This window comes from Castor canadensis, chromosome 4, assembly GCF_047511655.1.
Source record: "Castor canadensis chromosome 4, mCasCan1.hap1v2, whole genome shotgun sequence".
Classification (NCBI taxonomy): Eukaryota; Metazoa; Chordata; class Mammalia; order Rodentia; family Castoridae; genus Castor; species Castor canadensis.
In genome coordinates, this window is record NC_133389.1 from 146540073 (window position 1) to 146566123 (window position 26051).

General features: G+C 37.9%; 1 protein-coding gene across 3 annotated transcripts in view; it reads right to left on the reverse strand.

Annotated features, from left to right (window-relative positions):
• The window catches only part of Dnah7 (dynein axonemal heavy chain 7), a 310589-nt gene that overhangs the window by 257245 nt on the left and 27293 nt on the right, over positions 1–26051 (reverse strand). For all 3 annotated transcript variants that reach the window (XM_074071306.1, XM_074071307.1, XM_074071308.1), the window contains exons 9-11: positions 18788–18907; positions 4394–4577; positions 3605–3784 (exon numbers count right to left, since the gene is read on the reverse strand). In XM_074071306.1, coding sequence (XP_073927407.1) covers positions 3605–3784; positions 4394–4577; positions 18788–18907 — 484 coding nt within the window. The remainder of the gene's footprint in view (positions 1–3604; positions 3785–4393; positions 4578–18787; positions 18908–26051) is intronic.

The window sequence follows — 26051 nt, forward strand, 5'->3', positions numbered from 1 at the left end:
GATAAATGGGACTTCATAAAACTAAAAAGCTTCTTTTCAATAAAAGATATGGTCTCTAAACTGAAGAGACCACCCACAGACTGGGAGAAATTATTTGCCAGCTACACATCAAAGAAAGGACTGATAACCAGAATATATAGGGAACTTAAAAAACTAAATTCTCCCAAAACTAATGAACGAATAAAGAAATGGGCAAGTGAACTAAACAGAACTTTCTCAAAAGAAGAAATTCAAATGGCCAAAAACACATGAAAAAATGCTCACCATCTCTAGCAATAAAGGAAATGCAAATTAAAACCACACTAAGATTCCACCTCACCCCTGTTAGAATAGTCATCATTAGCAACACCACTAACAACAGGTATTGGTGAAGATGTGGGAAAAAAGGAACCCTCTTAAACTGCTGGTGGGAATGTAAACTAGTACATCCACTCTGGAAAAAAATTTGGAGGCTACTTAAAAAGCTAAACATTGATCTACCATATGATCCAGCAATACCACTCTTGGGTATATACCAAAAAGGATGTGACACAGGTTACTCCAGAGGCACCTGCACACCCATGTTTATTGCAGCACTATTCACAATAGCCAAGTTATGGAAACAGCCAAGATGCCCCACTACTGACAAATGGATTAAGAAAATGTGGTATTTATCCATAATGGAATTTTACTCAGCCATGAAGAAGAATGAAATGTTATCATTCGCAGGTAAATGGATGGAACTGGAGAACATCATTCTGAGTGAGGTTAGCCTGGTCTAAAAGACCAAAAATTGTATGCTCTCCCTCATATGTGGACATTAGATCAAGGGCAAACACAACAAAGGGATTAGACTTTGATCACATGATAAAGTGAGAGCACACAGGAAGGTATGAGGATAGGTAAAACACCCAAAAAACTAGATAGCATTTGTTGCCCTCAATGTAGAGAAACTAAAGCAGATACTTTAAAGCAACAGAGGCCAATAGGAGAAGGGGACCAGGAGCTAGAGAAAAGTTTAATTTGAGAAGAATTAACTTAGAAGGTAACACACATGTACAGGAAAGCAATGCAAGTCAACTCCCCGTATAGCTATCATTATCTCAACTAGCAAAAACCCTTGTTCCTTCCTATTATTGCTTATACTCTCTCTTCAACAAAATTAGAGATAAGGGCAAAATAGTTTCTGCCTGGTAGTGAGGGGTTGCGGGGGTAAGGGAGGGAGCAAGGGAGTAAGGGAGTTGGCAGGGGGAAGGCAGGAGAAATGACCCAAACATTGTATGCACATACGAATATAATAAAAAAAGAAAGAAAAAAAATTATAAGACTCTACTTCTGCAGTTGCTATCAAAGTTCAATGAAACTATGTGAAATCTTATTCAAGATACTCTACTATTATTTGTTTCCAATCCTGATTGGTCACAAAAATCACCTAGAGATTTTTAGGGACAGTGATCATGGGGATCTCTGGAATTTGTACTTTTATAAATGTCACCAAGCAATGTTAGTATATAGGAATTCAAAAACCATTACCCCATGTAACTATCTTCATTTTGATAACTGTAACTTTTACTTTCCTCCACTTGGAGCTTGGTAATTCTTATCTTATTGACTTGTTGTATTTGTTCATTTCATAAACTACCTCAACATTTTTCATTCTTGAAGAAAGGCAGAGTATTGGAATGGAAAATAATTGGCCAAATGAGTTGGAATCACACAAAGGATCTAGTAATGTGAACGTTTCTTGAGAGACTTCTAATTATGACAATATGAGGGAAAGATATCCAGAAAACAACTGGTTCATGATGCATAAATATGCTGGAAAAAGTTAAATTTATCTTTTATAATGCATAGCTAAGGAAGCAAAATAAGAAGGGAAAGTCTGAGAGTCTAAAATAAGAGAAAGAATGAATTTAGGGAGGTCAGCATATGCGTTAGTGAGCAGTGGGGCTGGTGCCGTCACTGAACCCTGTGGTCTATGCTTTGCTTTTGAGTCTCTAGCAAGGTGGGAGGAGGGATGGGGAGTGGCAGCCAGGGGACAGAGCCTCAAGCCTGAGTAAGGTTGGAAGTCATAATTCAAATCCCCACATATAGTCAAGAACACTGAAAGATGACACAACATTAAAATGGGGGCTCTGTGTAGGCAAACCTTGAAAAAAACTAAATGGTGATAGAATTATTAAGTGAAGGGAGAATAGGGAAATGTCCTCTTTTTTCCTTGTTTCTCAGTGACAAAGAAAAAAAATGGGTACCTAAAGAATTTCTAACCACAAGCTCATTCACACTACCAGTGTTGTCCAATCATTAAATGTTAGTTTCTTAAAAAATGGTCTTTGGGCTGTAGGAGCCTCCAGAGCACCTGCTCCAAGAGAATGTGGAAATTCCAACGGAACCAACTGAAACCACAGCCTCAAAGACATCCCAACATAAAGTACTTCCATATCTAAGCCCATAATAATAAAGGAAGAGTACCCAGAGAACTAAACCACCACAAGCTGGAGTCAATGAATAATAGCAGAATCCAGGCAGGTAAAGGCCATAGATACCAGAACTATGACTAAGAGATACAGAATACAAGAAATACCTAATATATGTAGACATAACTCAAACTTTAATGAATACACAAACAAGCACAGAAGACTATAAAAAATGACTGGGCCTATTTGAAAAAGAACATGGAATGCCTGGACAAAAATAAACATTAGGAATTCGATGAAGAGGATAATATCCTCAAAATGTGTAATTTCACAATCATAATGTAATTGAACCATAGAAAGCCACAAGTTACATATAAAATGACTACCTATTCAAAGACATGGAAATATAAACAGGAAGTATTTAGGAATATACAGACATGTAGCAAGTCAATTTTTAAAAATTAGGAATAGTAACTCCAGAACTCAAGATTGCAATTCTTTTGGTAGAAGATAGAAGAATAAGGATTTGCATAGAAAAGAGAAATGGGGAAGAGATTACAGGTGTCAATAACATTCTATTCCTGAAGATGGGTATCACTACACAGACACACTCATACTCCATACTCTTTTGTATATGTGAAATATTTGTAAACAATCATAAAATAGAAAAGGAATTACAAAACTTGAAACCCTTGCAAGTTAAGGAACTTTCAGACATGCTCATTTAATGTACTAAGCTGCAGTAACTACTGTTGAAATGTCATAGACAGGATCTATGAGTTGAAAGTACAGATGGGAGTTCGCTATTTACAGAAAAAGGCACATGAGGAGGGCAATCAATCTGAGGACAGTTTTACAGAGCTGGGAAAGTATAGAGGACATCTATAGCATTGAATGAGTGCTACCATAAATTGTATGAGACAGACAGCAGATACTCATCAACTGTTTCAAACCCCATCAAAATTTGAATTCTTACCTTTAGAAAGTTTTCAACTGAGTCCAGTGAAACACTAGGCCAGGAAAGTACAAATATTTTAGAAGAGAAGCTGATAGGAAAATGGTACTTTCAAAAACAAAGTTGTGTTGTAAGCCAGTGTTACTATGTCATTCACATTCTGTGGAGCATAGTACTCCTAGCCACCCCATTCAGAAGTTACTTGAAGTATCATTACGCAAATTCAAGCAATCAGAATGTCCATGTTACTTACCCATTTAGAATACAATTTTGTCTCAACTCTTGGCACAAAACTCACAGCCTTAATCATGACATCATAAACATTTGTAAGAATAGCTATATAGTCATTAAACTCAGGTTCAAACTTAATGGCATTATTATCAAGAATCAGTCTCATGATGAAACCTGGATGTTCATAAGCTTGAACAGAGTCCTACAAAAAATTTAAAATTACATATGAAACTCTATACATAAATCTCAAAAGAGTACACCAGTCCCAATTAGAATACATGGAAACCCACCCGCAGTTCCTCTTACACTCTTGACAGTCAACCAAGAAGGAGCTCACCTGGAAGCAGAGCAAGAGCAACTGCAAACTGCACTTGTTGGTATCTAGAATCTACTGGATCTATAAGATAACTATAGGCTCAATGTCTCAAAAAAACAAAAAAGACCATTCATGGGGTGTCTTTTAGAATTGTGCAAGAACTAGCCTGAGAGAAAATCATTCTAATTCTGAGGCCCTGTTTACACTGTAGCTAGAATCTTCTCTCAAAGACAGAAAGTACTTTTCAAGAAATTCTACCAACCCTCATAACCCAAATTCCACAATTATAGGAATTTTTATTGATTTCCCTAAGTTCTCAACTATTTTGATAATAATCATATATTCTAAGTATGCAAGTTGATTCTGTTTTTAAAAAAGCAAGTCTAAAGATTGACTTTCTCTCACTGAAAAGGATATTTTATCATTTTTTTCTCTGAGAGAATTGAAAATAAGTAAGTTAATAAATGCATATTGATGTGACTGAACCATACTTACTGGGTGTTGTGCAATTAAGTCTGCGAAATCTTGCATGGAGACTAAAGTGAGGTCTTGCAGCTGTAAAGTCATGAGTGTAGCAGCGCAGTTGAAAAAAGATTCCAGTTTGGCACTGCTGTCACCAGTTGGCAATTGCTTTTTTTTATTACCTTGGTAATAAATATTCTGCACTTCTGGAAACCACCTTGAAAGAACAAAAGACTTTTAAAAGTCAATACTTTCAGTGAATTGCTCTTTTTACAATAAGCATTAACAGTAATTTCTAGGCATCCAAAGGTCTTCATAAAGAGGTATATTGCTGAGTGACATTATCTACTCTCCAAAACATAAGTGCCAGAATATTTCACTGCTCCTAGGAAAAGAAATTTTAAATCATAACCAATAGAGAGAGACTCAATGATGTGCTGCTGTAAGACATAAATCTAGCTCCTGGAACTATGACTCCTGGACTTTTTGAAGAAATATGAGAAGTAACTTTATTGGGTACTATGAAATACTTCTCCCCAGGCTCTTAAATGTTCTCTAGGGAATACATTTGTTAGCTTAGAGCTATAATGTGAATAACTGATTAAACCAAGGGAGAGCGCATGCCAAGTTAAACCTACTTGGTATTTCATGCTATTCCGCTTCACAATTGCTTAAAAACAAGACACAAATCAACAAAATCATGTATTTTATTTTTCCCAGTTCCCCTTAATGTGAAATCCTGAAAGAGCGACTGATCTTAAACAAAGTTTCAAATGTGCATGTGTCCTTGTAGTAAAAGAATAATGGTGCAGTTTCATATATAGGTTCATCATGGTGAAAACAAGTGAAGTTTTCAGCTTACAAAACCACTGTCCAACAGTGTACTTTCTTTCATAAGAGATAATGGAAAATATAATTTCAGGAGTTGTCTGAATGTCCCAAGAGAACAAATCTAAGCTTTAAGTATATTAATTCATCTTTTTAGCAATATGTATTTGTCTACTTTTGTGCTAGAAGCCATCTTGCAGGAGATATAAAAAGATATGATACCACCTCTTCATAATAATGAAGGCAATGTGTCACAATAGAAAGATATAAAGTCAAGAGATACAATTTTCTACCTAAGTTTCTGAGAAGGGTTTTATAGTAAAGACAGTAATTTCACCAAAGATGAGAAATGAGAACAAGGAAGTCCCTAAAAGAGGGGACTAATGTAGAAGTAGGATAAAGAGTTGAATGAGTAGGTAGGTAGAACTAATACATGTGATCATTTCACACTCCAAAACAGACATAATTGATCATAGAGATAATATACTAGAAACAAGGAAGAAATCAATGGGTGAAAGTCCCTGAGGACTTTTGAAGAAATTGGAAGCTAAAATTGAGAATTTGGAATAGGTATGGTGATCCCAGTCCTGTAATCCCAACACCCAGGAAGCCAATACAGGAGAATCTTGAGTTCAAGGCCACACTAACTAAAGAGAGATTCTGTCTCAAAAAGCAAAAACAAAATAGAACAAGAAAAAGGAAAACTTGGGGCAGCTGCTCTGAGCTGAGCTATGCTCACACATAGCAGATGCTTCTACAGTGAGACATCACTGTTAAAGCAACACAGAAAGAAAACCAGCAGGAAACACAAGAAGAGAAAGACAGTGCTAGGTCACAAAAAGAAACTGATAAGTTTCCAGCAGGTTCAGATAAGAGCTGAAATAAGTTTGGGGCTCTAGAAAAATGATGAGTAAAATGCATTAAATTATTAATTCACTCAATACTTCCAAATGTTTATCTGACTCCATTATATGTAAACCATTGGGGTACAAAATATTTCTCAGTTCTCAAAGTGCTTATAGATTGGGGAAGAAAAAGACAGACAAGTAAAGAGATATTATGAAAGGAAGGAATGAAGAGAATAAGGTGCTGGGGGCATTCAGAAGACAGTGATCTCTCTTGCTAGGTAAGCAGTGGCCACCTCGTGGAAGAAGGCTCACTTAGGCTGATGGGCAGAGGTGAAGCTTCTTTGGTAATGAGTGGTATCAAGCACTGTCACCTGTGTGAACCATAAGATTTTGCTGATGTCATTTTCCCATTTTAATTGCTTTAAACTCTGATGATAATTAGCATGCAAACAGAGCAATGCTAAAAGTCATGGAATTTAAGAGAGAAGTGACAGAACAACTTTCAATCTTCCTAGAATTCCCACCTGACTGACAGAAACAAATGAGGAGTAACTCACTTCAAAAATCTATAGTTGACTAATGGGGAACAAAAATTCTCAGATTCAATCCATAAAGAGATTTTTAATAGTAGTAAAAATTAAAAACATCCCATAGAAGCTCTAGTATTCTTTATTTGTCATGACTGTTTCTACAGGCATGGTCAGAGGTGAACATTTTTCAGAGGTAAGGATGGGAAACATAGATAGTCTAGCTTCATGTGGCAGAAGATCTTAAAGATCATAGGAAAATTTGTAGCTGCTCAGATGTACATTAAAAAAACAAGAAAAACATCAACTTTACAATGTAAAAATCCACTAAAAACTGAAAAAGAAATGCAAACTAAACTCAAAACAAGAGAGAAAAAAAATAATAATTTGAATGGAAACAAATAAAATAGAGAATAGAAAAAAAAATCAACAAATCTAAAATAAGTTCTTTGAAAAGATCAATGTTGACCACAGTGGCTCATGCCTGTAATCTCAGCAACTTGGGAAGGGGAAAATGGGAGTATCACAGTATGAGGCCAGCCCAGGAAAAAAGTTGCTGAGACCTCATTGCAACAAACAAGCTGGACATGGTGGATGTGTCTGTAATCCTAATTACACAGGAGGCCAATTAATTTAGGAGGATTAATTTAGGATGATCAAAGTAGGCCTATCTGAAAAATAACTAAAGAAAAAAACAGGCTGAGACCATGGCTCAGGTGGCAGAGTACCTGTATAGCAAGCTCGAGGCCTTGAGTTCAAACCCAGTATTGCAAAATACATGTGGGATGTATGTGTATGTGCATGCACGCTCACACGTGTGCATGTGTGAGAGAGGAAAAACACATAACATGCCCAAAAAAGGAAAAAAATTGACAAAATTTAACACTATTTTGTGAGAAAAACATTACATAAACTAAGAAAAGAGAACTTTGCCAACTTGCTAATTTAATGGTGAAGGACTCAAAGCCTCCCCCTAAATCAGGAACAAAACAAGGATGTCTACTACTGCCACTTCAACCCAGTATTGTACTGAGGTTCTAACCAGGGCAATTAGGCAAGAAAAAGAAAAAATACATAACTAGATAGGAAAGGAAGAAGTAAAACAATCTCAATTTACACATGATATGAGCTTATATGCAGAAAGACATAAATAATTCTTTCCAAAGATTCAAGAGAAAAGCTGTTCAAGTTAATAAGCAAGTTTGGCAAGTTGCAGAATACAAGATCAACACACAAAAGCAATTATGTTTCTTGCACTCACAGTAAATAATCTGAATATCCAATTAAGAAGACAATTCTATTTACAAAAGCATCAAAAGTAAAATAGGGAAAAACTTACACTGAAAAAAATCCTTCAAGCTTTGTACAATAAAAACCACAAACATTTTGAAGGAAACCCAAGAACTGAAGAAGTGGAAAGACATCTCATGATCTCAGATTAGAAGACTTACTATTGTTAAGATGGCAATATCCCCAAAATTGATAGACCAATTCATGCATTCTCTATCAAAATCACAAGGACTTTTTTACATGGGAAAGAAACTAGAACAATGAAAGATTTTGGGAAAGACTGTTTTGTCTTAGATTATCTAGAACAAAATTGGAGGATTCACATGTCCTACTTAATTAATTAATTGTCCTAATTAATCAAAACATTCTACAAAACTACAATAATCAAACACTTGGTGCTGGCATAAAGTCACAAATAAGTCAATGGAATAGAATAGAGATTACAGAAACAACCCCCCTGATGTATGGCCAGGTCATTGCCAAAAGAATGTCAAGATCACTCAGTGAAGAAAGAAAAGCACAAATAGGGCAAGGACTACTGAATGTTCACACACAAAAGATGAATTTGAACTCCTATCTCATGCCATATGAAAAATCAAGCCAAAATGAACTAGCTTTAATTGTCAAAAAGACCTAAATTATAAGAGCTAAAACTATAGAACTCAGGGAAAAAATATAAGTAAGCAGTAAACCTTGGTGGTCTTCAAGTAGGCATCAATTATTTTAAATATGATACCAAGGCCATAAGTAACCAAAGAAAATAACAACTTAAGCTTGCCCAAAATTAAAAATACTTACACTTTAAAGGACACTATCAAGAAAATTAAAGGAGGGAAATTCCAAGATGGCGGCTAGAGGGAGGAAGCAGAAAGCGTGCCTCCTAAAGTAAAATCTTAGAGAGATGCTGGAGATACACCTTACAGGAAAAAACACTGAGTAGAGGCAAAACTTTGACTCCTTCACACCCCCAGCCCATGCATAGCATCTCCACTTCACGTTAAACAGAGAAACCAGGAGGGCTCCTGTGCCACCACCAGATGCCAGCACCCAGACAGCTTGGGAAGATGCAGACCACAAGGTGAGTTAAGTGGCATGTGTTACTCCCACAGACAACCCTGGGCCAGATCAGCATAGCCCCCTGGACAGACCAACCCCCACCCAGGGAAAAAAGAAAAATAAACTGAATAATAAGCAAAAACAACAAAAAAGACACACAGCAAAGAGGGCGAGGCACCCTGAGCACCAAAGAGGGTGGAAGGAGAAATCCCTCATGGAACTGTAAATAAACAAGCCAGATGAAGAAGGCAGGAACGGCAGCACCGCCCAACAACCAGGAGCAGGAAAGCTTGTAAAAGTGGCGGTGGGAGAAAAACTCCACAGGAGAGGGGAAAAGGCCCACTTCCCACATGAACTGTAAATAAACATGCCGGCATGAGAAAGCTGGTGCAGTGTCACCTCCCCCAGAGTGCTGGGAAAGGAGAAAGCTTGTAGCAGTGGCTCATGCCCAGGAGAACTCTAAGAAAACATAGCCTGCAGGGCTAGGTGAGTATTAAGCTCACTCCTAAGATCTGCACAAATAAAGCCTCCAGCAACAGTAGGCTGACAGCAGCAGGCAGGTGAGCCACAGCCTCAGATAGCCGTTCACAGAATTGTCTCCAGACTCTTTTTTTTTAATTGTTTTATTATTCATATGTGCATACAATGCTTGGGTCATTTCTTCCCCCTGCCTCCACCCCCTCCCTTGCCACCCACTCCACCCCCTTACTTTCCCCCCACCCCCTTGATACCTGGCAGAAACTATTTTTCCCTTATCTCTAATTTTGTTAAAGAGAGAGTATAAGCAATAATAGGAAGGAACAAGGGTTTTTCCTAGTTGAGATAAGGATAGCTATACAGGGAGTTGACTCACATTAAGGGGACCAGGAACTAGAGAAAAGGTTAGATCAAAAAGAATTAACCTAGAAGGAAACACATACACACAGGAAATCAATGCGAGTCAACTCCCTGTATAGCTATCCTTATCTCAACTAGCAACCCTTGGTCCTTCTATTATTGCTTATACTCTCTCTTCAACAAAATTAGAGATAAGGGCAAAATAGTTTCTGCAGGTAGTGAGGGGGTGGGGGGAAGGGAGGGTAGGGGGATAAGGAGGGGGTACGGGAAGGGGGAAGAAATGACCCAAACATTGTATGCACATATGAATAAAATAAAAATTAAAAAAAAAAAAGAAAAGAAAATTAAAGGACAACCCACGTAACAGAAAAAAGATTTGTAATATATATGTGATGAGGGTATGTGATAAGGGTCTATTACCCACAGCATATAAAGAACTCTTACAACTCAACAATAAAGAATCAGATAACTCAATACTTAATGAGTAAGTGATTTGAATAGACATTTGTCCGTAAAGGGTAAAGAAATGGACAATAAACACATATGCAGGTGTCTAATATAATTAGTCATTAAGAAAATGCAAATCAAAACCTCAGTAGATACCACTTTACACCCACCAGGATACCTATAATCAGGAAGATGGAAAATAAGTGTTGGCAAGGATCTAGAGAAATTGGGACTCTCACGTTGTTGGTAGGAATGCAAAATCTCATAGTCCTTTTGGAAAGTACTTTGGCAGTTCCTCAAAAAGCTAAACATAGGGTTACCACTCATAGGTGGAATTAGGACAACCTAAAAGAATTGAAAGCATGTTCATACAAAATAATTGTTCATAAGAGCATTATTCAGAATATCCCAAAAGTAGAAACAATCAAAATGGCTATCAACTGATGAGTGGATCAACAAAAGGTGATATACCCCTGCAATGCATTATCATTTGACAATGAGAGTAATGAAGCATTGATACATGCTACACATGGATTAACCTTGAGCACATGCTTCCTGTAAGAAACCAGAAATAAATGGCCATAAATTGTATCATTCCTCTTTGATGAAGTTTCTAGAACCTGGAAATCCAGAGACAAAAAAGCCTATTAGTGGTTTCCAGATGCTTGTGAAATGAAGAATGGGAAATGACTGCTAAGAGATACAGAGTTTCTCTAGTAGTGAGGAAAATGGTCTGGAAATTATTGATGACAGCTGCACAACTTTGTCAGTATGTATAAACCACTGAACTACACACATAAAGTGGTAAACTTTAAAAGTGAGTTGTATCTTAATAAGAAAGAATGGCAAAACCCAGAATATGGCTAGGTGCAGGTGGAGGTGGTGAGGGTATATATTAGGAGCAAAACAAACAAACAAAAGAAAAGTTTCCAAGATTTTAAGCTGCCCTGAGAATTGTCCAAAGCAGAAAGAATAGTAGATTTGAAAGAAAAAGAATAAGTGTGGCTATAGTGAGATTCAGATATTGACATAATGTTGAACTCAAGATAGTACAAATTTTTAAATGAATTCCTAGAGCTCAGAAAGCAAATAAAATCTTGAGACAATTGAGATAGATGAAATTGTCAGGAGAATACGAAGAAGAGATGCTGCAGTCCAGCTGTAGCGGGGGCTCCGACTCTGGTCTTGGGTGCTTGAGTGGTGAATAATGACATGACCTCGGAGTTGTGCTGGGCAGCAATGGTGTAGTTTATTTTCTGAAGAGAGTATTTAAGCAGTGCAGACAAGCAGGAAGGAGTACATGGCAGTCCCCAGGCTTCCCTTGACCTCTGTGCTAGGATTGGCTGTCACGATGCTATGACTACAAGTCCAAGTGCCGAACATCATGTTCTCGGACCCGTGCAGAGAGAGAACAGGGTTGTTTAGCAACTATCCTTTTGGACTGTTGCAATCTCTCTTACGGCTGTTGCACAAAAGCTATAGTGACTTTGCTCCTTTCCAAGAGGCTTTGGAGGTCCTGAGGGTTTCCCACATTTCCTCCTTTTTTATTTTTTATGAAAAAGGTGTTTAGAAATTTTTTTTGCAGCAGCAGCAGTTAGTTTCTTGAGTGATTAGTCTTTTTAGCCATATGATACTAAGTAGACCAAAAGGCATGAGTCCACCTATGCCTATTAGTCCTTTGAGTCCAAAATTAAACCAATGACTAGGATTAGGTTTGTCTAGCTGAAGTCTTCTTCATGGGTCTTGTCAACGGCTGTGACTGGTTTGATGCATCAGAGAGGCAGCCATCTTGGTCGTTGTTCATGTTCTGGAAAGACACAAGAATACCCTCGACCTGTAGTTAGTAAAGGGTCAGGTCCCTGCCATGTGTTTGTCTCTAAATTCTTCCAAAGAACACACACAGGTGGGCAGGTGTTCCATGCATGGAAGTGCTTTTCCATAGGTGTAATGCTTTGATCATCAAGTGAGAAAAAATTTAAAGTTAATAGGATGAGATGTAATTGGGTATGTGGAGACTTAGGGGTGAATTCCCCCTTTTTTATTTTAAAGAGTTGGTTTTTTATCTTTTGATGTTGTCATTCTACAATGGCTTGGCCTTGAGGATTGTAAGGAATTTCAGCATTGTGAGTAATGTCCCATAATTTACAGAATTCTTGAAATGTTTAACTTGTATAAGAAGGACTTTATCCATCTTAATGGACTTTGGAATTCCAAAGGTTGCAAAAGCACCAAGCAGGTGACCAAGGACATGTTTGGTAGTTTCTCCTGTGTGGGCTGAGGCAAAGAGGACACCAGACTATGTGTCCACTCTCACATGAACATATTTTAAGGTGCCAAACTGGGGAATATGAGTGACATCAATTTGCCAGATATGGTTTGCTTTAAGATCATAATAATATGTTTGCATTGGTCTCGAGTCAAAGTTGGGAATTGTTTGTGTAACATGTTAGCACTCTGGTGTAGTAAAGAGTGGCTTTGTAAGGCCTGTTGAAAAATGGAAGAAGGATTTTGTGAGTTCTCAACAGCAGTGAAGGAGATGAGCTGATCTACTGTTTGATTTCCTTTGGCCATAGGGCCAGGCAGGCCTGTATGTGAATGGATATGAGTAATAAAATGGAGAAGTACAAGCCTGAATGACCATTTGGGCCTGTGTGAATAACTGAAAACTGGTAGAATTAGGATCTCCTTTTAGTCTAGCTGTTTCAATAGTTAATGGCTTTAATTACTTATTGGGAGTCCAAAACTATGTTGACTGGACCAGGGAGAGCTCGCAGGGCTGCAAGAACCACTAAGATTTCAGCATGTTGTACAGTTGCTCCTGGAGTTGTAATTTTTATTTGTTCTATACATGTCCCTGAGGGAGAGTAAATTATATAACCGGCTCTACCTTTACTGGTGCCATCAGTATATACTGTGATTGTATTGGCTAGGGGTTTGGTGACTGTGATGCAAGGTAGAATCCAGGCCTGAGAAGTTAAAAATTTTATGGTAGGGTCTTTGGGATAGTGATTGTCAAATTTTCCTGAGTAATTACTAATTGCAATTTGTCATAAATAGTTTTGTTGATAAACATAGTCTACCTGAATATTGGTGAAGGGAGTAACTATGAGTGATGGATCATTGCCAGACAATTGTTTGCATCTTTGCCTTCCCTTCATAATTAGATATATTATCTCTTGTATATAGGGAGTAATAGTCCGAGGGGGTATGTTATGGGTAAGGAGCATTTCTATCATCTTATTTGGCCATTGTATAATAGCCCCTGTTGGAGTAGTTGGAGTACCCAATATGAGTAGCTGGAGGGGCTGACTGGGGTCTATGCTGTTCATGAAACTATACTGAAGAGTGGTTCCAACAAGTTGTATAGCTTGTTGTGCTTCTGGAGTTAATTTTCTTAATGAGTTCATTTGTGAGTCTCCTTTTAATAGTTCAAATACAGGTTTTAAAGAGTCCAAGGGACTCTTAAGAAAAGGCTAAATCCAATTAATGTTTCCTAATAGTGTCTGTAATTCATTTAATGTCATAACCTCTTTTATGGCTAATTTCAGTTTAGGAGGTTTGACTATATTATCAAATATATTGTGTCCCAAATATTTGAATGGTGGAAAGAGCTGTGTTTTGTCAGGAGCTATACTTAAACCTTCCTTGGCTAGGCATCTTCCTAAATTTCTGAGGGCCTGTTGTAATAGTGCAAATGAGGGATGAGCAATTAAAAGATCATCCACATAATGAAAACATTTAATTTGTGGCCATTTTTTATAAAAGGTTATAAGAGTGGCATGGACATATGCCTGACATATGGTGGGACTGTTTTTCATGCCTTGTGGTAATACTTTCCATTGATATCGTTGAGCTGGTTTTTCATTATTAATGGATGGCAATGTAAAGGCAAATTTTTCCTTATCATTGTCATGTAATGGGATAGTAAAAAAAGCAATCTTTTAAATCTATAATTATAATTGCAAATCCTGCAGGAATCATGGCAGGAGAAGGGAGGCCAGGCTGTAAAGCTCCCATGGTTTGCATGGCTTTGTTAATGGCTCAAAGGTCATATATTAATCTATATTTTCCTTTGGCCTTTTTTTCTATTACAAAAAATAGGACTATTCCATGGACTATTAGACTTCAGATGTCCAGCTTTTATTTGTTGTTGTAACAAAATATGAGACTGTTGTAGTTTTTGTCCTGAAAGTGGCCACTGATCAACCCATACAGGCTCATTGATTTTTAAACCATTTAAGTGGTATAGCTGTGGGCTGGGACTTCATATCTGTGGCCCCTGGTGGGAGGTGGTTACAAGAATAACCAAGGCCATAGCCACAGGAAAGATGTTGGGAAAGAGCCTCCTCCCAAGGCCTCATGATTGTCTTATCTTGTTTTGACCTTGGGAAAGGGCCTCCCCCAAGGCCTCATGATTGTCCTATCTTGTTGAGCCTGGGAAAAAGCCTCCTCCCAAGGTTGAGCTTTGTGCATGGTAAGAGTCATGCGCAATTGTTGCATGATGTCTCTCCCTGATAAGCACAATTGTAATCCTATTAATTATGAAAGGTTGAAAAGTCCCTGAATTGCCTTCTTCATCCTCCCATTGGAGTGCCTCTGCACTAACCTTGGCTAATTGTGGTCCCCCAACTCCTTGCACTGTGGTTCCTTTTTTTGTTCCCCAATGTTTAGGCCATAATGACTGAGGAATAACACTTTGATCTGTTCCTGTGTCTAGAAGACCTAGAAAAGCTATTCCCCTAATATAGACAGTAGCTAAGGACCTTTGATCTAAAATGGGTTGAGTCCAATATATTTGAGGAGAGGTCTCAGATGGTAAAGGCAAAAATATTGCAATCTTGGCATCCTTCTCTAATCCTAACCATTGCCTAGAGCTAGAAACATAGACTATTGTTGGAGACTTGGATTGCAGCATAGTATAATAAGGATGCACAGTTAGTCCTTGTAGAGGATACTTTTCATTCCCCATGATTATTCCTGTTAATTCTTTTACAGAGTTATAGAAATGACATGTTACTGGGACTGGTGTATTAAGGGAGAGATGGCTAATGCCTCTAAGACCAGGAGATTAAATCCTGAACTCTGGGAGTTTTCCCACTGGACACAGGAAATTGTTCCTTCTTGGGGTGGGGATGAAGGTTGCCCTCATCCCATTTAAAGGTCTCCCATCAGCATGATGTTGGATTTACAGTCTTTAGCCCAATGACAGCCTTTATTGCATTGTGGGCACATTTTAGAAGGTCTTCCTCCTGGTGGAACATGCTTGGGGCCCTGGTAACCTTTGCCCTCAGGGCAGTCTCTTTTCCAGTGGCCTTTTGGTCCACATCCAAAGCATGTAGCATGGGAGAGAGTAGGGCTCCCTTTTGTTAGGGCAGCCACAAGAACAATGGCCATATAGAGTTGGGTGCCAATATCCTGGATAGCAGAAACCCAAGTAGAAAGATCTCCATTCTTTACAGGTCTGATAGCTTGTTTGCATTCTTTAGTACCCCCCTCATATGCAAGTTGGCGAACCAAGAACCTTTGTGTATCTGCATGCTGAATTTTGCAGCTGATAGCACATTTTACACCAGCCAAGAATTCAGCCCATAGCTCATTGGCCTTTTGTTTTAGTTGCAAGACAGTTTCAGTTGATTCTCTGCCAGAGTCAGGGAGGCTACTCCAAGCTCTCTTGGCACAAAGTCTTACCTGATCAAAATATTGGGGCATGCCTTGCATCTGCTGAAGGGCATCGACAAATGGGCCAACCCCCTGCAGTTGGTCCTCAGTTAAAGGAATCCCTGTATCCCTATTTCTTTGTGCCTGTTCCTCACATTCATCATAATATTTTCCTTTCCATATAAGGAAATCACCAGGGCTAAGGCAAGCTCAGGCTAACTGCTTGTAGTCCCATGGTGTACAAATTTCTCTGCTCAGATTTTCCAATAGAGTAAGAGTGTAGGAACCATTAGCCCCGTTCTCCCTGACTGAATCTCTAAATCTTCTAAGTACCTCAAGAGAAATGGGCTCATGTCTTCATTATCCCTGAGGCCCCAGGATGACTGGAAGGGATAGAGGGTTCTCTGAAGACAAAAGAGCCAAAGGCAGAGGAGAAGAGTCATTATTTCCATCCTCCAATAAGAGTTGCCTGAAAGTTGTTTCTAGGGAAACTTCTTTACTTTCCTCTCTTCATTTTGTCTTTGCCTTAGATATGGCGCCAGTCTGAGGATAAACCTGAAGTGGGGCCAATGATAGGTAAAGGCCAGCATAAGGTGGTGCAGAATCCTCCACAGAGGAAAACTTAAATTTTACATGTTTTTGATAGGGGGGCTTTTCCTCCTCCTTATTGTCCTTCTTATTATCCTTGTTATTGTCTTCCTTATTTTTCTCTGGAAGACTTGATTCATGAGCCTCTTTAGAAGGATCTGCTAGAGGTCCCAAGCAATAATGAAGAGAGGACCACATGCCTAAAAAATGAACAGAAATATTTTCCTCTTTGGTGAGCTCTTTTTACATTTTCTCCTATCTGCTTCCAGCTATCAGGATCCAAAGTTTCATGCTCAGGAAACCAAGGATTAAATCGGATAACTGTCTCTATAAAATCTTCAATTTGTCCTTGTGTGTAAGATACACCCTTACCTTTTAGCAAACAGCACAGTAGCTGTAAGAATTGCCTATGTTCTGAGCTCAGTGAGTTCCCCATTCTGTCCCCAAACTTACGGTTCCTGACACCTTGGGTTGGGCTCCACAGTGAGCCTGTCCCCCCTTGAATTATACTGCCAAGATGTTCAGAGTGGATCCAAGTCATGGCACCACTTGCTGCAGTCCAGCTGCAGTGGGGGCTCCAACTCTGGTCTTGGGTGCTCGAGCGGTGAATAACGACGCAAACTCAGGGTTGTGCTGGGCAGCAATGGCCTAGTTTGTTTTTTGAAGAGAGTATTTAAGCAGTGCAGACAAGCAGGAAGGAGTACATGGCAGTCTCCAGGTTTCCCTTGACCTCTGGACTAGGATTGGCTGTCACATTGCTATGGCTACGAGCCCCAGTGTGGAACATCATATTCTCAGGATGGGTCTTCCTGGTCCCACACAGAGAGAGAACAGGGTTGTTCAGCAACTATCCTTTTGGACTGTTGCAATCTCTCTTAGGGCTGTTGCACAAAAGCTACAGTGACTCTGCTCCTTTCCAAGAGGCTTTGGGGGTCCTGAAGGTTTCCCACAAAGAGAGACCACACAAAGACCTGAGGAGTCCCAATTTTTGGAGGAGAGCGAGACTGAGACAACAAAGAACCAGAGAAGCATGGGATTCCAGGAGGACAAACCCCGGCAACTGCTGGTACACATGGAAGATGGGAGCTAAGAAAAGATCTCTACCTTTGACATATGCATTGTAATTAATCACTTGCTTGTTGTGTCTCCACTGCCTTTGAGCCATGAAAACCACTTTCTGACCCACTGAAGTGTGGTCAGAGAGTTATTCCCTTAGAATCAATCAGAAGCTCAAAGAGATATTGCTCACCAATCACATTTCTCTGCAAAAGCGATGCAGTAAAGTTTTGTACTCCACTCTGTACTTTGTCACCCATTTTACTAAATCGACAGTGGTGATATATTTGTGGGGGATAGATGATATATTTGTATCTTGTCTACAAGCGGTATTTTCTCTGTATTTAATTATGGGGTTTCATTCTCACCTCTCCTCTAGTTTTATGTTAACTAAATATAATATGAAATAAAATCATAACGTTTTTTAAAGTAATATCAGACAAAAAATGTTGATTCTTACTAATTGGAGAAGAACAAAAGATACATATTTACTTATTTACTTATTTTGAGACAGGATTATAGCCCAGGCTGAACTCTCCATTCTCCTGCTTCAGTCTCACAAGTGCTGGGGTTATAGGTATGTAACCCAGCTTTAAATGATTGACGCATATTGCTAAGTAACTTTTAGAAATCATAAAGTTAGCCAGAATATCATGTCTTCTGTCCATTTTAATTTGATCTGATTTTAATGTCCTAATTGTACTAAATTAATGATTCATGGGAGAGATAATTTTCCTATGTCATTCCACAGCATATTGTCTGGCACCTACACTATTAATTATCATATGTGGTCATTCCATTCTAAAGGACCAATCCAAGGAAACATTTAATTGTCAATAAGTCTAGCCTCCAGTTGAGACTGTAAACTCATTTAAACTGTATACTTCCCCTTCCTAATTATTCTTTAAACACTTCTGCATCCCTCATCAAAAATCAAAATGAAACAGGCCCAGCACCTTGCATGTATTTATAACAGATGTCAAAGAAATTATCTGGTGAGTGATTAGAGTTCGTGATGATCCCTGCATGGTACCCAACACCACTCCCAGAGCAAAGGCAAAAACCAGGTGTTTAGAAGCAAAAGCAGCCACTAAGATATGGTCATTTTAGTTTTTTTACAAACTATGCACAACATCTGAATATACATTGTGTACCAAGGCGATTAATGACACATTGAACCCTCAGACAGAAATGATTGTCAGAATAGGATTCTCTAAAATCAGTTAAGATGCAATTCTTCAACCAATCACACTTGCAAACTTATCTTTTCCTACATGATTTTAAAAGCTTACGTTTTAAGTAGAGTCTCTTTAGCAGATTCCATGTGTTTCATGACAATGTTCTGAAAAGTTGACAGCTCTAATGCATCTTGGCGATTATGAAACTCTTCTACATCAATCAAACGCAATTTTCTGCAAGAGATAAAAAATAAACAATAGTTAAGATCAAAGTTTTGTGGTATTTGATAGTTTTGCTAATTGGTCTCTACTTTAAAAAATCATATAACTAAATTTTATCATAAAAAATAATTCAAGAATATGGAAGATTTTCTCTGTTAAGTCAGCTTTCCATTGCTGTCACAAAATACCTGAGAAAAACAGAGGAAAGTTTTATTTTGGTCCATGGTCACTTGGCTCTGCTGTTTCCAGGCCTGAGGTGAGAGAGAATATCATGGTGGAGAGGGAGTGGTAGGACAGAGCTACTCACCACATAACAGCCAGAAAGCAGAGAGAGAAAATGGAAGGAAGGGTCTGGCATGATATAGTCCCCAAAGACCCATTTCTAAGTACCTACTCCCTTCAACTAGGTGTCGCCTCTTAACAGACCATCAGATTTGAACTCACAAATTGATGAAACCATTGATGGGGTCAGAACCCTCATGATCCAATCACTTTCCCAAAACCCACACCTGTGAGCATTGTTGCATTGGTGACCAAGCCTTCAACACATGAGATTTTGGGGGACCTTCCAGACAAAACCATACATTTTCTAAATTTAAAAATAATTCATATAGTTAAATTCACTAGGAACACCATATGATATTATGATACTTCACTGTGAAATATAAGATTGTAGGAACTTTGATTCAATGGGGAATTTAGACTAGTTTTTGCACACAAACTAGAACAACTGAAACAAGAAAAGAGGTAGGACTTGATGCATGTAGGATTTACTTCTCCTAAAACAAAACTTGTGCCTTCTCTGAAAAGAAAGCACCCTGGACACCAGGGAGCTATGGAGTGGAGAAGTTCTCCCGCCTAAGAAAGACTGAGTATTATCAAAATCTTTTGCACCTGTCTTAAGTTTTACACACACAGGTCTTACTCAAGTCCACAGCTTTCAATACAATCCTTTTTTCTGATTCCATTGCTATGGATCTTCATTATATGCATGGGTTGCACATTTAAATTTCTTTTCTGGCAGATTAACTAAAATGAAAGAACGGTATTAGTTATTAGTACTGTTGATGTGTTATTCACTTCAATCTAACTACAGATTCTTTCCCTGGAGAAACTATTTAATTTTCATGTGATGGAGTAATTTTTATGTTCTCTGGAAAATAATAAACACATTATGAAAAACATCACATTTAATTTTTACCTAAAGACCTCTTTAAAATGCTGGTTAGTAAACAAAATACACTTCAAATCTATTTGTTTATATTTCTTTCATAAGCTAAAATCCATCATTTAAGTTATAAGCATTCAATAAATGACATTATAAGATATTAGACACAAAGTAGGTACAACCAATGCTAGAGAAACTTTTTTTGTATCTTTGTTCTTTTTATTTATTTTTTTAATTAGGTTGGTTTGGTTTAATTTTTTATTGTTGTGTTGGGGTTACACTGTGGCATTTGCAAAAGTTCTTACAATGTATCAAATATATCATACTTGAATTCACCCCTTCCATCATTCTCCTTTATCCCTTCTCCCCCCCACCACCCCGCATTCCTGGAGCAATTTCAACAGGTCTCATTTTCCCATTTATATCCGTATGTACACAGTATTTGCACTATATTCACCCTCCTACACTACAACCTTTCCCCACATCCTCCCCACTCCCACTGGCACTAACCCCCAGACAGGACCTTTTCTGCCCTCCTGTTCTCCAATTTTATAAAAGAAAAAATTTGACATTTTTGTTTGTTTAAAATAGCTATACAGGATTATCCTTGTGACATTTCCATATATATATGAAATATAACCCAAAATGGTTTATTTCCTCCATTTTTCTTCTATCTTAGTCCTCTTCTTATGGTGATTTCAATAGGTTTAAAAATTCTACATTCATTCTTGTAGAGAGAGTGCCTTTCTAATGTGTTATTCTGCACAATCAACACTACAAAGTAATGTTTTAAATAACCTATTTCTAAAATGTAGCATAACAGCACATACTTAGACACTATGTGATCTCTTTTATGCTCCTTGGTCAATGTTTTCAATATTATTTTGTATTTTAAAACTGCAGCTGTAAGTCAGGATATGGATGGGTGTGGTGTGAAACAGCACTGAATTAGGAGTAGTTGCTAAGGAAAGGAGTCCAGAAATTCACTTTGCCTCAGAGCCACCAGATCAATTTTCCTTAGATCTTTAGTGTTTGGTTTGAGGCACAGGTGCTCTCTGTCATGCTTTAAAATTGAACGGTTTTACAGTAGAACCTTCCCATGAAATCTCTGGCAATAACCCTTCCCATGTGGTCAACAGATTGAATTATTAAGAAGGTGGAAAAATACTATCAGACACTGTTTCTATGTCCTCAGGATAGTCCCTACAACAATCCAGCAGTGAAACAACAGTTTACACTATTAGTTTATGACAATAGAAAGAGTCAGGTTAGCTGGGTGCCAGTGGCTTACACCTGTAATCCTAGCTACTTAGGAGGCAGAGATCAGGAGGATTGAGGTTCAAAGCCAGCCTGGGAAAATAGTTCAAGAAACCCTATCTCCAAAAACCCTTCTCAAACATAGGGCTGGTAGAGTGGCTCAAGTGCAGGCCCTGAGTTCAAGCCCCAGAACCACGAAAAAATATTTAAAAAGGTCAGGTTATAGAATATTATTCACCATGCATGAAGTTGGTTAGAGGGCAATGTTTATAGCTCTCTTTAAAAGTTTTATAATGAGTCTTCTAACCACCAAACTCGCTTTCTTCATTTCAGTTTTCTGTTAGAACCAATAGCTCCAAAGTACCTTATCTGTGAACTCCATAATCTTCTCTGAACTCTTCCTTTCCCATATCTGCCAATCCAATCAGATGTAAATTTCTATAGGCTCACCTGTCAGTCACATATGTTTCCTGACCTCACACCTGCCATTTGATACTCATCAAAGGCTTACACTCAATGCAGTCTTAGCTCCTTCACTGATTTTAGCCAGCAGAGACTCCAACACTCCCGGTCCAGCACCCTGGACTCAGCAGCAAGTCAGACTCTGACTTTGTTTCCAGTTCTCAAAACTAGTCTCACTTTTTATCAGGATCAAGTTGGCCACAAACTCCTTGCCTATATCTCTTGCTTGTTCCATGAGTGTTTCCCTTCTTAAAAACATGCTTTGCTTTGCAAAACACAGTAGCTCAGTATAGGCAGTGCTCCGCACTTGTTTTTTTCACTTACTGACACAACCTGGAATCCATTCCATGTAGCCATTGAAAATTTTGTCCTTCTTTTTTTGTGTAGCTGTGTAATGAAACTCACACATCGCAAGAATATATTAAGCCAGTCCACTCTCAATGGCTATTTGGTTGTTTACAGTCTTATTCAGAAACAAATGCTTTTGTAAAAGAACTTTATACCTGTATTACTTCCTGCATTTTTAGGTGTATCTGTAGGTTACTTTACCAACAGTGAGATTGCTGTATTCAAGTGTAACTGGTAATTCTGAGTTTGTAATCTTAATAAGTATGTCTGGGTTCCTCAAAGGGGGCCCATATCTCCAAGCCTCACCAACAAAGTGTGATGTCAAATTTTTTTTTAATTTTGCCAGTTGTGGGGGCATGGGTCTCAGTGTAGTTTTATTTCAATTTCTTTGCACTTCTGGTAATTAGAAGCTAAATTAATCATCTTTTAAATAAAGTGATTTAATTTGTATCCTAAGTCATCTACAGTAAGTGAATCCACAGTGTTCTTACCTAGCAATATTTTCTTGGGCTTACTTGGGTCAAATCATTAATGTTAAAAATACATTTTGACTTTTAAGATGAGCTTACCATTCTTAGAAATCTTCCTTTTGGGGGACTGGGGGGGGGCAAACAATGTTTACACATATGAGTAAATGTAAAAACAATAAAATAAAAAAAAGAAATCTCCCCTTTACATTCAACTACTATAATTTTGTATCATTTCTATATTCTGTTGTGATCTACCTATATGCACTATTTTTTTCACTATAAAACACATGTGCACTGTGTAGGTTGTAACTGTGTTATAAATGCTACCTCTGATATTGGGAAGGTTCTATAAGTGTACATACCAAATGACATTAAGTTTGTTCATTCCTGTCTAGATAGTATCCCATCAGGTTCCACATTCATGCATCTTGGAGTAATTCAGATCACGTTTTTCTGGTGGCACCCCCCCAACGCCCTGCTGCACATAAAGATTCCCTGTATTTACAAGATCTGCTAAGATCAGAGCATATAACTCACCCTGAGGAATGACACCCTGTGCATTAAATGTTGCCTCCTACTCAGAGGGACAGTACTTGTGACTGCCTGCTTCACTTTTAATGTTCATAGGAGCTGCTGATGTTCTCTTTCTACACAGACTGCAAACATTCTTTTCCTTTTGTTTCCATCCTGGATGCGAGGTTTGTTTCAGTTGCTGTTACTAACACCTTTGCTGTCACAACCATGGAGCCTAATTTTGGTCACATATACTATCTGCTGTTTTCTTATCTCAACTTTGTTACTTTTTCTTCTCCTTTCTCTTTTCAGTTTTTTGTCTCTTGCCTCCTGACACTGTCTAACAGAACACATTTGGCCCTTTCAGGCCAATATTAGGCAAAGGAATCCCACCCCTCAGCATCCAGCTCAGTGTGTTCTGAGCTGAGAATGCATCTGTGTATGCATACAAAAGAAACCAATTACTTTCGGTGTTACTTTGAAAATGCAGTATACTGAAAAATGTAAACATCCTTTGTTAAAATGACATACAACATTGCATGGTCTCTTGGGTGCATGAAAAATTAGATCATGGGCCCTGTCAGGAAGAGGTGTTTGAACTCCAATATCCAAAAGAAAAGCAATGAGAAAACATGATGCAAAGAGAGGGCCTCTTTCTAGTCATGATAAGCCAAATTAAGCAGACAAAGTAACCCATACCATACCATGGAAAGGTGGAAGAAAGCACTTCTAGCACTATGTAATCTTCAGCCTAAAGCCATCTTTTAGTTCTAGTATGAAGGAAGAGACCTGGTATAATCTGATTATATTCTGTAGGTCTGGGTTCATTTACCCAAATAAGTTGGACCCTGACTAGCATTCCATACAGCATAGTTAGGAGTGAACAGGGAAGAACAATATACTAGAATAACTCATGTGGAGAAGGCAGAATTTCCTGGAAAAATACTAGAATTAAACTTCCTGTCCACATTCACCTAAAAAAGAGAATCATTTAAGATTTTATAAAGAAATCCTATCTTAGAGAAGAAATGAGAAGGAATTCTGTGAAAAGAGAACCTATATCAAGAAAATTATCAAAAATTATTATTGAAATAGGTACATAAGATTGAATATAAGAACACATAAGATATGAATAAATACACTACATTAATTATTCATGTCTATTTTCTGAAATTATTCCTATCAAAATGTAGCAATTTTTTTCCTTTTTTCTTCTATCATTCTTTTAAATTAGCAAAAATAGCCTTAACCTTCATAAGGGAAAATGAACATTAAACAATAGCCAAGAAGAAAGTAAAAAATAGTGAGTGGAGAATTATCTTATCATTTACACTCAGGAACATACCATAGGGTCTGGCATGGTGGTGCACATCTGTAATCCCAGCACAGGCTGAGGTGGGAAGATTATGAGTTCAAGGCTAGGCTGGCCTACAAACAAACATCCTGTCTCAACAAACCCAAACAAATAGTAGGACCTTAATCAAGACTAGGCATTCAGATGTTAGAAAAGAGAAACATTTTTTGACTTTTTTATATTAAATTCAAAGTTTGATATAATAAAGAAAAGTATAAACTCAGCCACAGACAAATTATACATCTGAGGTTCAACATTGTTTGATTTATTTCAGGTAGCAGACATAAAAATTAAAACCTCTATTACACAAACAAGCCATAAAATTGATAAGGCAAAGAATCCAACAGAAAAATAGGCAAAAGATATAGGGAATTCACAATCAAACAAATCCAAATAACCAACAAACATAGAAAAAGATGTTCAAATTCAGTAGTCCAGCAAATGTAAACAGAAATAACAAAGATATAACACTTTGCATTGTTTAGACAAATGCTATAATACAGATAGTCTTGAATCCAAAAGTTCTTTTTCACTGTTGGTGGAAGTATCAAACAATCCTGGAAAAAAAATCTAGCAACATGTCCTAAAATGAAAACATAAATGTGCTTTGATCCAGCCCATCCCACTTTGGGGAATCTATCCAATGGAAACAAAAGTACCAGTAAAGACAGATATATAGTTACTGATGCATTATCCACTGTAGCAGAAACAGAAAGCAAAATGAATGTCTTTAATGGAAGGATAGCTGAAAAACATGATTTGGCCACACCATGAAAAAAATGTACAACTTAAACATGGTGTAAATTATATCTATACCAGTTCATCACAGAGATTTTTGTAAAAATATTTTTGAGAAAAATTATAACATTAGTATACATGGTCATTTTTATACAACAAAGAACAAAAACCTGTATGTGTGTGTGTTTTTGTGCTATGCATGTTTGTGTACGTATGTGGAATTCATATGTATGTGACTTTATGAGCATGAAAAAATATAGGAAACATACACTAGATTGTTACCATGTGTCCTCTGGTTGCGTAGGTAGAAAGAAGGGCAAGTATAAAGAAGAAAAGAAAAGCAGGTGAGAGTCAAGCAAAGTAAAAAGATTGCACTTTAAAAGTGCACATGTATTTGTATATCTAAATAATTGCATATGTATCTGTTTAAAGAAATTGAACTGAACTAGAGACTCTATGGTCATGTGGTACAGAGCTGGGCAGGCTGGGATGGCTTCACCTCCTGGAACGGGCCTCAGGAAGAGGATGAGGGCTAGGCGCTTGGTTTGTTAAGTTCAGAGAAATTGGTGGGTAAGGCCCTCTAGTGCAGGCAGAGAAGTCAGCTGTGTTTCTGTAACACCAGAGTACTTTGGGAGACTCATGTCATCACTTGGGTAATATTTACCAAGTTTCTAAACTGTTCAGAGGATTGTAGCAGCTAATGTCCCACGCAATGTACAATGAGGTATGACAGACAACTCAATCCCTTAAAGTGTACATGGTAGTTGGATGGGGAAGGGGGCACAGTGGGGTTAGAGGAAAAGGCAATGTTTGTTTATTACTCTATAAGATTTTTTATTGTTTACT